General features: G+C 42.8%; 1 protein-coding gene across 1 annotated transcript in view; it reads right to left on the bottom strand.

The window, feature by feature from the left end:
• CAMK4 (calcium/calmodulin dependent protein kinase IV) overlaps positions 1-13504 on the bottom strand; it is a 190830-nt gene extending 177326 nt beyond the window's left edge. The window contains exon 1 of the mRNA XM_075411737.1: positions 13150-13504. Within this exon, the coding sequence (XP_075267852.1) occupies positions 13150-13337 (188 nt within the window). The 5' untranslated portion in view covers positions 13338-13504. The remainder of the gene's footprint in view (positions 1-13149) is intronic.
• Between the last annotated feature and the right edge of the window lie 702 nt (positions 13505-14206).

Raw genomic sequence — 14206 nt, 5'->3', positions numbered from 1 at the left:
CATGAACATGTGGATAAAACAAACTTTAACAGGCATGACTCTCAAGCATGAAATATGGTCTTCCAGTGGCCACATGCCATTGTAGATGACTAAAACATCTTGCTAAACTTTATTATTCTGTTTCAGCTGTTACTGGGGAAAACACAATAAAATGGTCTTACTAGGTATTCAATACAGTTAAAACACATGGTTCATAAGAAGCACCATGGCAAACCATTTAAACAGGCTATGTGGGGAATATTTATTGTACTCATTCACAAACAGCAAACATAACCAGTTCACACAATAGGGGGTAATAGAAGAAAGAAAGTAAGATTTGCTGGGCTACTTATTTAAAGAATAAATGTAACCAGCTCTCATTTAGATGGTCATCGGGAAGGGAAATACATCTAATATGATTGTTTCCATCACAAACAACGTTTCATCTTTTCTAAAGGCATGTAGAAAAAGAATGTGAAGAGGTTAAAATATCTTGGTTTCTTTATTTTAATACATAAATGTTGCAAGAACAATAGACTAGTACAGATCAAACCAGCTGAAATCACGTTATAGTAACATGGGCTATTATCTTTTAACTAGACAAGCTGAAGATTCAAATGGTCAAAAAGATACTGTTGTGATGAGAAGGAGCAGAAGGTGGAGGAGGAGATGACCAAGGTTGTTTTGTCATTTGAAGTGAATGATAATCTGGAAATAGAAGAGTCTTCTCTTTATGCTACTGCCAATCAAATCAACTCTGTGAGCCAGTTTTCATATGAATGAATAAAACTGCCTTTTTCACTCAGTTTTATTCCTGTTCCACCTACTTTTGAACAGCTATGATATGAATTATGCATAGAGATGGAATTTGAATTTAAATTCAAAAAATAATTTACCTGCATATTTATTACAGAGGTATTACGGAGACGGGTTTCCAGAGTCAGAGCAGAAAATACGCCAGTGAATTTTAGGGGATCTCTTTCATTGCAGATTTTCCATTACACATTGACCCAATCCAGCAACTGATTACTGATCTTACTTAGCATTCACCGATTATTAATTTTAATTACCAATACAAATTCTGTTCTTGTTTGTGGCTAAGATATTCTTGAATTAAATTGCTGTGAAGGAAGAATCAGATGTAATAAATTTACCAGCCTTCCTCTTCCTCGCACCAAAGAAAATTAATATATTATTGTCTTTCTATTGTCAGAAGTGTTGCTCCAATATTACCAGTTACCTGCTGTTATAACAATATTTTGTTAAGACTAGACCTGGCTTCCTCTTTCAACTAAAGTTAATCCCCTGCCAGTTAAGTGACAGAGGGGTGTATAGGCACTCCATGAGCACTTGCAGCTCCCATCCAGCTGCAAAGAATCCCAGAAAAAAAATGGGGGGGTAGGGGATAGAAAAACACCCACCTTTATTCTGTTTCTTCATCTGATCACTTGAAACCTAAAGTCACTAAATAAAATAATTAATCATTTCCTAAACGATCATCAGGGTCTACACCATTAAGTGTTGCTTCCTATTACAAAATGAACTTTGCAGCCATTCCCTTTTTAATGGTACTGAGCTAATCAGCCAGAAAACCATAAGGGTTTGAAGAGAATGTAAAGAGATGCATCATCTGCTGCCCGTACAGCACAAGGCGGGATGGGGAGGGCATCTGATGAAGCTAGCAGATAAAAACATTCATGCACGTGTATCTTACAGGTCTCTGAACTTTGATTATGATGTCAGAGTTCACAACATGTTTTATGTTCTGTTTTACCACATCATTATTGCACAGTATGGAAAGCTGACAAGCAAATGTTCTCCATCACAAAAACAAACCTCTCTAAAGCACTGTACACCACATCAGAATTGTGGTTCATTAATCTAGAAAACATGTCAACAGGCAAGAAAATAAGGAAGAAAAAAAATCAGTGCTCATCCATGACAGACTTTATCTTGAGGCCTTATAAGCCTTATCAAGACACCCATTTTCTCTGCAAAAGTATTAATGTATGTAATATCACCACAGTAAAAAAAAAAAAAAAAAAAATCAATGTGTACCAAAAGAATAGAAATAATTTCTGGCCCAAAGCATGTTGTTAAAACACTCTCATTGGCCCAGAAGGTTAAGACCGGTGCACGACACCTATTAAGTCAGAAACAGCAAACACCATCTGGTACATACAGAGAACCCGAAAAAGGTACTTTCTGAAGTTCGAATAAAATTCATACAACTAAGCTCCAAAGAATACAAGCAGCTAGAAGGTTTCATTATCAACTGAAAGTTGCACAATTAATAGCCAGCCTTCCACAGAAGTGGTATGAAAGTCCCCTCCTTTCAACACAGTATTAATTTTTATTTTACAGCAAAACACAAAACAAAATCACATAGCACATTCTTTGGTACTGGCAGTGTGGCTCCGCTAACAAGGATTATTTAAAGAAAAAACAACATGAATATTATTTCAGAAGTACTTTAAGGTAATACCAGACTTCTTATTCCATGGATATTCATTAAGCTCTTGCACACTTTTTTATTTCCATTCATTTGTAAGTGCAAAATTGTTCATTGAAAGTAATTTGTTTAGATTAAATTGGAACTCCTGCATTTCATTCTTTACATGAATTTGTTATCTACTAATGTGAGCATTTGAGTTCTTAAATAAATGAACAAATGTCCACAAGCAATTCACAATTTGTGGTGACTGATCTGATTGATTGACCTCCCTCAGTCGCATGCTTTGCTGTCTCATTAGGAAACAAAATCAAGCCATTTGTAGATTTTTTTTTTTTAATGCAGTATTCAATTCTGCTGAAGTCTGTGGAGTAATCAGGGTCATCTACACAAATAAGACCACAATCAATTGAGTATTTTAAGATGCAGTATCAGTTCCCAGAGGCACTGAACCTGGCAGATATGGATATGCTTTAAGGATCTAAAGACTGAAAATAAGTAATAGTATCGGTGCGTTTATGATGATCTGAAGGGAGAAAAAAATATGAATACTTGCAAGAAGGAAAAATTATCGGGGGGCAGGGGTTGAGGAACCCTGTTTTAAAATGATGTCTCTTCCTGCCTGGAGAGAGGCCAGAGGAGAGATGCATCACGTGCGTCTAGTGAGGAGAATTTGGGGAAAAGGACTGTGGAGATGACACCAGTTCTGAGGTAAAGTTGTAGTTCTGGCATCTTGTCTGTGGCATATGCATGCTCACAATGAGGTATCCATCGGAGCACAGGCTATACATTTGCTGAAGGGCTTAAATTTTAATGGTGTTATTTTGAGGCTGTGCATTATAAATCCTGGTTTTGCTTTTACCACTGCTTTATCCCCCCAAAAAGCCATGATACATAGATAGTAAACTGTCAAAGGGCAGCATGTTTTATAACTATTTTTCTTCCTCAAAGGTGTTCCCATTTTCCTTATCTTTTATTTTACATTTTATGGTTCTTCAGTTCTAGCAGGAATAACCACATATGTGAAAGCAGGGCAACTTACAAGCTACAGCACTATGATGTTCAGGTGATTACTTCACTTGTGTCAGAATTAGCATACAGTTCCAACCATGTAATTTGGTGGTTCACGCCAAATAATTTCTCTGCTGTTAGACCCTGCAGATGAAATTCAAAGAGACAAAAGCTTTGGTTGCTACAGATCGAATGGTCCCTTTCAAAATCATGTTGTTGTAGGATCTCCTAACTTAATTTACAAGGAAAGCAACACCACCTCAGCAATCTATCCTCAAGGCAACAAATGCAAATATTGATGGTCACAAAGAGTCCGTGTATTTTAACTGATAGCAACCCATGACAGTTAACAGCACCGTTTCTGCATTCATTCTATAACTAAAAGATACATTTGAAATGTGCATTGATATAGTATTATATCACCACTACTCTTTCTGTTTTAAACAATATATAGTTTAAGAAATTGGGCACATATAGTGTACATGTTGATCAAAAACCCCACACTTGTAAATGGTCTTGGATACCTCGCTCTCAATGACCTTTCCCACTGCACGGTGCTAATAGATCTTAAAAAAACCCACAGCTAACCATGAAAAAAGAAGCAGGCTTCCATGTGCATGACCACAATCTTCCCACACAGTCCAGTAACCTCAAGTGAAATGTCAATTTGTCCTTTAGATGCATAATCTTCAGCAGTTACAGTACATTTGGGCAGCTCCGAAGCACGCTGCTAGCCCAGATGCAACTCTGAGCAGAACCTTCACTACTAGACCCGTCACCACAAAACGTGCATTTACCTTTCGAAACAGACCATATTTCCTAGGTCATTAAGAGCTGGAAAAGCATCACAGCACAACTGCTGTCTTGGAAAAGAGCAAGGAAGAAATATGGGTGTTTTTGCTTTGTTCGGGTGAGTTTCTAGACGTTTAAAAGCTAACACAGATAGACTCTGGGAAAGCACATCCTGCGTACTTTTGCCAAAAGAGGGGTCATTCTGAAAAGCCTTTCTTAACACCGAGATATAAAAGTAAGACAAAAGTGACAACAAGAAAACAACGTCCTTCCACAACACAAAAATTCCTAAATTAAATTTTTAATGATTCACCAACTCAGATTTCATGGAGCTGCTAGCTCAGACTCCAAAGAACAGGGCAGAAAAAAAAAAAATCCTCATAAATTAGAGATGAGTTCACTTTTCAAGAGCAGTAACCAGTAAGTTAAAACATATTTTCTGGTGATTACTGACTGGCTGAGGACACTGACAATGCAAGGCCAAATGAAGGATCACTAACAAATGTAAGAGTATTTCCAAGGTGTCAATGACTGGTTATAAAAGTTGTCATTCTTACCGTTTTTTTTTTGTTTTTTTTTTTTAAATGGAGGAGATAGGGAAACCTAAATACTGAAAAAGACATTAAACAAACCAAAAACCAAAAGCAGCATCACCACTTGGAAATACACAAAACATTTAGTTACCCTTTCTCAGAATGAGCATCACTGTACTGTAGAAAGAATATTCCCTGTGAAATCAGTGATTGTTCAGATAATAAGGGCCTGATTATTGTGATGAGAGGAAGCATGGTAAGAATGTCTAAACAAAGAATTCAACAGCAAATACACAAGTTTATATGTTTAAATTCTGCTTCACTGTGAAACCACAAGGGAGTACACGTTTTTTCTTTTTATGCAATCTTAACTCCTACTGATGGTTCATGCGTGTTCTACACACATAGATGAAAATAGTATTAAAATCTTTGCACTTTTTTCCACACAATTTGCAATGTCAGAAGATCGCTTTCCCAAAGCCTGGCCAACGTTCTAGCTGGCAGAAAACCACAGAAGAATCATTCAGCTTTATTGCGATAAAGCCACCTCAATTTGTTGGACTGTAAACAAAAGTAGGGCTGGGGATGACTATTTTTTTTATTTCCTGACTGACATTTTCAGACAATATTCAGGAATATAAAACTGTTTTGATCTGAGTGACTGCAGAGAGCTAGTCCTTCCTAGCAAGTCCTCAGACTTCCACAGATGGGGCACATGCTGCAGCAAACTGACTATTTGTTCACTGATCACCATTCATAATTGGTGGTCTTATCAAATGTGGCTATTGACTACATGAGCAAGCATTTAAACATCTGTTACTGGTAGAATTCTGCCTATGCAACTGTGTCCATTACAATCCCTTATACAATACTATGCACACTTGGGCACACACTTAGAGACACAATGGAATGAACACATGTTTGCTTCTCGTGCCACAGGGCTTTGGTAAATTTACCTGCCTTCCATCCAGAAGCTTACAGACTTACTACACAATCACACTTACAGAAATGGTTTCAACTTAATGTGAAAATACTTACTCAATTTCAGATGTACCATCTCTGTAACAAGCTAAAAGAACAACTTCGTTATGTCCGACCCCTTGCAGACTACCGCAATGTTTTTCCAAGTATGACAATTCTTGTACTAACACAAATGCTACCATTAGTTTCAACTCCTAAAAGCGCTATGTGCAAAAAACTTTTTCAGTATTCTTAAGAGTACTGACTTCAAGAGCTATTCATTGTCTCCACTAGAGACACAAATTTTTTAATTAAAAAAGGTAAACAAAACCTATGATAAAAATGCCTAGTGGCTGACAAAAGAAATAACTTGAAAATAAAGAAATAACTATTCTCTAATATAATTTTTCATTACTAATAGCTCTTTTTTAAGTACAAGAAAGCCGTGAAAATTATACAGAACGATCACTTATTCATTCCAGCTATTCAAAATTGCTCCAGCACTCCTTTTATAGAAAAAAGGTAACACCTCAATTTATTGACAGCACAATGCATTGAGTACACAGACTAACAGGAGTACAGAGATAATGTAATACTCTGCAATGACTAACTACTTTTTCACTGCCTACTCCAAGTACTGAATTTTGATTTATATAATATATACTCCCTTTATCTTCCAAGTTAATTAAAATGTGAGCAGACACACACTGAGCTGTGCATTATGTTGAACGCATGGTATCACAAGCATTCTATCAATCAACTTGCAGACTAACTACAGTAGATTAAAATACAGTATCACTTGGACGTATAATCTAGGTATGCACTAGCAAGTAGTGCAACGCAGTAGGAGCACACCAGTGTTACGGATATCGGCAACGTGCTGACACCAACAAACTTTCTGCAGGTTTTATGTCAGATAAGCCCCGATCTGGTCCTGGGAACTGAATGTTCACAAAAGGTTACAGTGGATTAAGTGCTCCTGAACTGTATCTTCAAGTTCAGCTACATCCAGCTTGCTCTGTGCGCTCCAAGCGTGCCTCTTGACGCAAAGCACTGTGAGTGCGGATAACTGAGACATTGATTTCACAAAACTCACTTCCGATCCAAATTAAAACTTCAATGTAGACACACCCACAAATTGCCTTTTAAAAACAGGAATGGTGCAATATAACATCACAAATAAAATCTCAGTGCTTCTGCAACTGGAAAAATGCAAATACATGCCATTATCAGTAGTCTATTTAAGTTCATATTTAGAAGAACAAAAGCTTGTTTCACGCTATTTTTTATATAATCCAGTTATGACTTAGATATTACTGACTGTACTAAAAAACAAGTCATCTGCTTATTTACAGAGGTAGCAGGGCAGTTTCTTCCAGAGAAACAAGTATTAACATACTCCTGAAAGAAGACGGCGACGATAGTCTTAGGTTCTCTGACGAGACTGTCCCCAAGCGCTGACAGCTAAACGCTTTGTCCATAGCCGACTGCATCAGCAAACCTATTGGAAACAATGCTTCAGTCTTAGTATTAACAGGAATCAGATATATACGTAAGCTATTGTGAAAAATGCATATTTTATCATGTTTTCTAAGACCCAGTGAAGGAAGTGTTGAGTCTGCAGTTCAGTGCAAAACTCCTGGCTGCAGCAGAACAATGGATTTGCCACAAACCCAAGGGATTTGAACACTGTCTGTAAAACTTATAACTCATTTTCCAACAAGAATGGAATGTTAACTGTGCCAACAAATACTCAAAAAAAGCATTCCTCTATTCTAAATCAAAAACAAGCAGAGAGAGTTAATATTTAGAGAAGTAACTTCATGCCTCAGATAGGCATTTGGACAACAGAGTCAATAACAATCTCCTATGGCAAGGTTCAAAATATCTACCCTAAGACCCATTTGTCTCCATTATTAGAAAGCCTCAACTGAAATGGTATGTCTGCTTTCAACAGGGTTTTATTTACAAAATGGTAGAGGAAACTGTATTTTCTTGCTTTTTCAACACCCAGGTTTTTAATTCTGAACCAACCAATTGTTGAACTGAACTAGACAAAACTGAAGAAAGTACTCTCCCTGCACCGAGTACAGAATTGTAGTTGTCAAAACCCAAGCTACACATTGCAAGTTCTGGTTGCCGGTACCCAAGCAAGGAATTTCATCCAGAACACTGGGTTAAGAAGCTACAGAGCTTCCACAGAAAACATTCGCTGCTTGGTATTAATTTTTATTTATGACTCTCTGTAAATCAACATGCATTTTGATAGGGACTGACTTCCCCCCTCTTAAATCAGTGTCTTGCTTAACAAAAATCTGACATCCTCTTTTCTCGCCAGTTTAACACTGGATTGTCTTCTCCACAACAGGGCTGCTTCAGTAGAAGGAGCAAAGTGCATGCTCGCCATAGAAGAGCCTGTGGTCATATGCTCTGGACATTTTTTGAGGGGAAAGATGAGACGGACAGAACCCCCTCAAGAGGAAAAGGAAGTAAAAATCTTCAGGTACGGCTATGCCGGCTGATGCAACACACAACAGAGACCATTCTCCACATCCACCTGCCACCTTGGCCAGCACCAAAAGGACACCATGCCCTCTGTATCTCCTACCCGTATCTTCGATCCTCCTACCTCAACGCACAGTCCAATGCACCTACCACAACAGTCCAAGCGAGGCCTCAGACCCACCTCTTCAGAAGCCTTCCCTATCAGCAGGAACTGCCTGCATGAAAATGCCTGCGTCTTGCCTGAAGGTGTGAGGGTAACAGGAAGTTGCAGTTTGTGGCACGATGTGACCTGGAGGATAGGCAAATCCACACAGGCAGTTTCTGCTCAAAGGTAATTCTCATCCTGGTTCAGCTAAGCACTCCACGCTCACGTTCGGACAGCTAGCACCATGTGCTGTCAGCAGCACACCTGCATCTCTTTGGAAAATCCTCAGGCCCAGTATTAAAAGTCACAAGCAAGTAAGCAAAAGTGTTACTGAAGGAGGGACTGACCTATTTTAAATGCACCCCAAAGCAAAATGAGCAACTGATTTTCAAAATAAACACAGCAAACAGTCTGTATAACAAATGACTCTTGAGATGAACAGAAAAAAGGCCTTTTTTTAATGCAGGAATGCAAAGGAAAATAATTGGCATACAAAGAAAAAACTCTTTGAACTTCAAAGCATCGAGTGCACAACCAATCTATTTCTATAAAATTATGCTTATACAAAGGAGTTACCTGATTCAGTCTACTACTGCCGTTACAGAAGTAGATGCTATTATAACAGCACTCATAAATAGGATTGACAGAGTAAGATGTCATTCTGCACACTGAAATCTTGAGTTCAGACCACACATTGGATTTCAACTCTCTTCGTGCTAAGAACTCAAGGACAGAAACCACCTACGATTCAGTTCACACTGCCAATTCAAGGTAAGTTGCAAGCACTGAGCGCCTTTCAGTTTTGGGTCCTCAGCAAGGATCACACAGTCAAAAGACTGCCCACAAAGGAAAAGGTAACCTTGGAAGATCCTGATTTATCATTCTTACACAAAGAAAAATGCCTGTAACTTTTTTTTTTTTATTTAATTATTACTATTTTATTTAGTCTTAGAAATTGAAAGAAAGCCCTAAAGATTTGGTTGGAAATACTTCCAGGTGCTCTTGACCATTTAAAAGATCTGCAATATGCCTACAATAATAACATCAGGCAGTTTAAACTCAAATAGTTAGGTAGTTTGGTGCAGTCAGGCAAGACAGCGCATGCTAAGTAAAATTTCGTAACTAAGATTCCAACAAAGAGAAATCCTTTTTTCATAATACAGCTGAATATAAAAAAAAATTGTTACTGAATTTCCTCTTCACTCAAATACCATTTTTAGACTAATCCTGAATTCAGAAACTCTGTACCAGAAGATACAGCGTGAGTTACATAAGGCTAACAAAAGATTTTAGTCTTTAAGAAACATACAAATTTAGAACCTAAAATTATTAAAACCTTTTTCTGAGGTAGTGTGGAAAGTAAGCTTGTAGATGAAATACACTCAGAATGAAATTCACATGTCCACAATCAATCAATGTGGCAACCTTCAGAGAAGGAACAGATACTCTTTGCAAAACAGAGACTAAAATTTCATCTTCACAACATTTTGGAATCCAGTTACCTGGCACACACAAAACTCCCCCATCAAAAAAGGACTAAAAGGAAGGTGAACTAGCCAGGCATTCAGCAGAACATAAACACAGCTGTCCTGTGTCAGAATAAATGCCTGTCTATCCCAGAATACTGTTTCTAACAGTCGCCAAACACAGATGCCTCAAGAAGAATGTAAGAACAGAGCAAACCTCTACCTATACTGTTAAAGAACATTCTCACAACATTCAACAACTTACAGTTCACTAGTCAGTATCTCCATGTTTAATCAGCCGTAACGGACTTCCTGAATGTAAACTTGCCTCGTTAAGCCCATGCGAGCTTTTAACCTCCACAGTATCCAGCAGCCAGGAGTTCCATCACTCAGCTACACACCGCGCTGAAACGGCCTTACCTCCTGCGGCTCGTTTGTGACTGGCTATGCCCTGCAGAGCTTGCATCAACGAAAACAGCAAACAAGCACCTCTAACCAGGTGTTCCATTCACGCCACACGTGTCTCCAGAGATCTCTGTCTTAACCTCACTACAGGATTTACCTGGGAAAGAAAAGCGACTGACATTTTATTTGGGGTGTTTCTGATAACTAGTGTGCACAGAGCTGATATTTTTATAGACCTGTACAACACAACAGTAAAGAGTCAATCAGATTTCTTTCTTCTATGCGCAACCAAATGGTTTCTCCTCCACTCCCGTTTTATTTACCTAAACTGAGTATCACCCACCATTTAAATGCCCTGTCAGTCCAATAAGATCTTTCTGCAATTCTTTATAGGCAATGCTGTCTTTAAAACTCTCCACAATTTAATAAAACCAGCAAATATCACTGTTCAACCCCTTTTTTTTTTTTTACGAGTGTGCTGAGCAGCATGGACACCCGAACTGGTCCCTGCGAAACTCCACTGCTGAAAGACGACTGTTTACTGCTACCCAAGCTTTCTGCCGTTTATTTTTCTGGCTAGCAGGACCTTACCCCTCTGCTCCCATGACTCCTTAGTTGGTCATACAACCAAGAACTACTGACTATGGTGGCTCAGGGACTTGCCAGACATACTTTGCAGAAAGGGATCTCCTTCCAAAGGGCAACTACCATACCTGGCAACAGCCGTCCAAATGCACATCTTTGCAGTCTGACAAAAGACATCTTCCAACCCTGTGTTTGTTAAAGATATTTTAGGATCGTGTCTCCTGTTGGTTTAGTATATTAGTTTGATTTACTGCATCTAAAGGGATCATATACCCACATTTTTCAGCCTCACCCCATATACTTTCACCACCACAGACCTAAGTAATGAATATTATTTTGTAGACATGTTCAAGATCACCTCCAAAATTAAAAGGTTGGAGACAACGCTGCCAAGATAAAACAACACAGTTTTTAATAACACTTAGGAACCAAGAGGGATTGCTGGATTTCCCTTAGAGATTTGCTAAGATACACCTGGGCTATCAGAGGGGGTCTGAGATAAGCATCAGCACTCTGGATGCTGGCTCTGAGGGGATCCCAAAGCCAGCCTTGAGACCTAAGGATGGAGGTCTCACTGCCATATCCACTAGTGCAATTTTCCCTTGGAGCATGTACCCCTCTGAGTTCTTTTCCCTCCCTTCCCTACCTCATAGTCTTTGATTAAGATAGTTCTTATCTCCTGTTTTCTTTCTACTTCTGTTTTAAATCTTAATTCCCAGTTCTATCCAACAGCAGAGCAGACTTAGTAGCTCGCATCTCCGCGATAGTTGGGTGTGGTTATCTTCCTTATTTGAACCTTTTGTTATGGTTTCAGCACCTACTGTCTTACCTTGCAAGGTAGGAAAACCCACTGCACCTCAGCTTTCATTAACTCTTCCTTCCTCAGACAGGAGCGTACACATTTTAAAACCCTTTCCCAAGCTACGCAATAAACTCATGATGTATCACCAACACACGCTATTCTCAAACAAAGCCCACAGTCACTAGCACACACGCTGAAGGGATTCTAGCCAGACCACACACGACAGTACTAATCCAGGTGAAAGTGTTAGTACCAACTGCTGTTATTCAGCAGTACATACTTTCTTTTTTTTTGTCAGTCCTGGACACAAAACTGACACAACAATATTTCCTGCTTTACCTTTTTATGTTTCTGCGTAGGCGTACAGTGAAGTCACGTACAAACGTGGTAAGTGTAGATAAACCTATGCCTATTTAACTCTGGCTAGCATGAGCAGCGATAGTGGCAAAAAGCTAGCAGCAGAGGCTTAAGACCTAGCCAGCAAGCCAAGAACAATACTCTATTGCAATTTCTGCAGCCTCTCCCACCCCTATCAGTTACAGCAGGGCAACCACAGGTATGCTCTGAGGCAACAACTTCCACTGCGTGCCCTTTCTGCGAAAACACTGTACCAAGGCAACCATGTCAGTACCTGCAAATTTCCCACAGTCCTCCAGGATTCCAATCTATCACTGGCAAAATAAACAATTGCTATTTGTTACCTACTGACTTAAGTCATCTACTGAAAAAAAAAAAGAAAAAGCTGCCATTTTCCACTTTTTTTTTTTTTTAGTGTTATCTTACCCACAAATCCAACACGAACCAACAACTGTGTTTGCAGAGTAAAAACTGCACATTAGACGCAGGCTGGAACTGAAGTCTACCAAACCGGACTTCGGTTCCAAAAACAAAACCAAGCCCCGGAGCGCTTGGGACCTTCCAGTCCCCAGGCAGCGGCAGCACCAGGGCGGCAGCGCAGAACCCACCGCGGAACGCGAACTCTGCTGGCCCGCCCGCGCCGCGGCCCAGCGGACGGACTCCGCTGGCAGAGGCCTGCTCACGGGTGCCCGCGGGCTCCCGGCTCGGGCGGGAGCTCCCCCGGCGCGACGGCCTACGGCTGCTGGTCACGGCGGCGGCGGGAGCAGGGCTCCCACGGAGCCGGGCTGCCAACCGGCTGTCGCCCTGGGGCTCTCGGAGCGACGCCCGCCGCGGTCGGCAGACGGCGAGGGTAACCCAGCGAACGCCGAGCTGCTCGGGCAGAGCGGCGTTCGCCGAGGCGGACCGACGCCTCCTCCCGAAAGCCGCTCGGTTCTGTCGGGGACCCCGCACGGCGCGGCTCCCGGGGGGCACCGCCTTCCCCGGAAAGGCCAGCGCGCTGTGCCGCTGCCCCTCCACACAGACCGAAGTTTCGCCGCTCCCGGCACGGCGAGGCAGGGCCGGCCGAGGAGGGGAGACCCGGCAGTCCCGGCCGGGGAGGGGAGGGGAGACCCGGCAGCCCCGGCCCCGCCGCCCTGCCCGCCCCGGTGCCGCCTCACCGTCCCAGCTCGGACTCCAGCTCGAAGTAGTGGGCCAGGGTGTCCTTGTTGGAGCCGTCGATCCAGTAGTCGGGCGCCGCGGAGGCAGGGCGGCCGGCGGCCGAGGAGCCGGAGGAGGAGGAGGAGGAGGATGAGGAGGAGGAGGAGGAGGAAGAGGAGGATGAGGAGGGCATGGTGACTTTCAGCATGCCGGGACGCCCGCCGGGGGCTGCCCCCTCCTCCGCACCGGCTGCAGAAAGCGGAGCGACAAGGCGGCTTGGCGGCAGCACCTCAGCCCCTCGCTCGCTCGCTCGCTCCCTCCCTCCTTCCTTTCTTCCCTCCCTCCCTGCCTGCCTGCCTGCCTCTCCCCTCCTCCTCCTCCTCCCGCTCCCCCCCCGCCACGCCGGGCCGGGCCGCGCTGGAGCGGCGGCGGCGGCTCCCCCAGCCCGGAGGGGCGGCGGGGGCGCCTCCGCCTGGGCGGGCCCGGAGCTGCCGGCGGGGCGGGGCGCGGCGCGGCGGGGCGGGGAGGCCGCGGCACAGGGAGCCGCCCCGGGCTGGGGTCGCACCGCCCGCGGCCTCACCCCTCAGCCCCGGCGGCAGCGAGCGAGCCCCGGGGCCGGCCCGGGATGGCTCCTGCGGGGAGCACGGCGGCTGCTGACGGGGCCGGGCCGGGCCGGGGGGGGGAACGCGTATCCCGTGGGCAGGCCGGCGCCGCCCCGCTGCCGCTGCGCCGCTCTGGCAGCTGCAGGTGTGGGGCCGGTTCCCGGGGTGAAGGCGCCTGCCCGGCGCAGGCACGGCACGGCGTCCCCCGCGGGGCTGCGGCCGGGCGGGCCTGTCGGCGCTTTGCAAGGCGGTGGGTTTTCCCCCTCAGAAAAACCCACACGTCTGTCTCTTACCGCTCCCCAGCTTCCTTACAGTATCCGGAGGGGTCGAGTAATTTTAACTGCACATCTCTTAATTTCTCAAAGTCTTTAAAAAAGAAATGCTCCTCTCTTTTTTTTAAATTAAATTTTATTAAATTTTTTATTAAATTATTTTATTAAACGCTCTAATAAAAGAAATATTGGCTAATCTGGCC

This window comes from Opisthocomus hoazin, chromosome Z (assembly GCF_030867145.1).
Source record: "Opisthocomus hoazin isolate bOpiHoa1 chromosome Z, bOpiHoa1.hap1, whole genome shotgun sequence".
Lineage (NCBI taxonomy): Eukaryota > Metazoa > Chordata > Aves > Opisthocomiformes > Opisthocomidae > Opisthocomus > Opisthocomus hoazin.
This window is presented reverse-complemented; position numbering and strand designations above follow the sequence as displayed.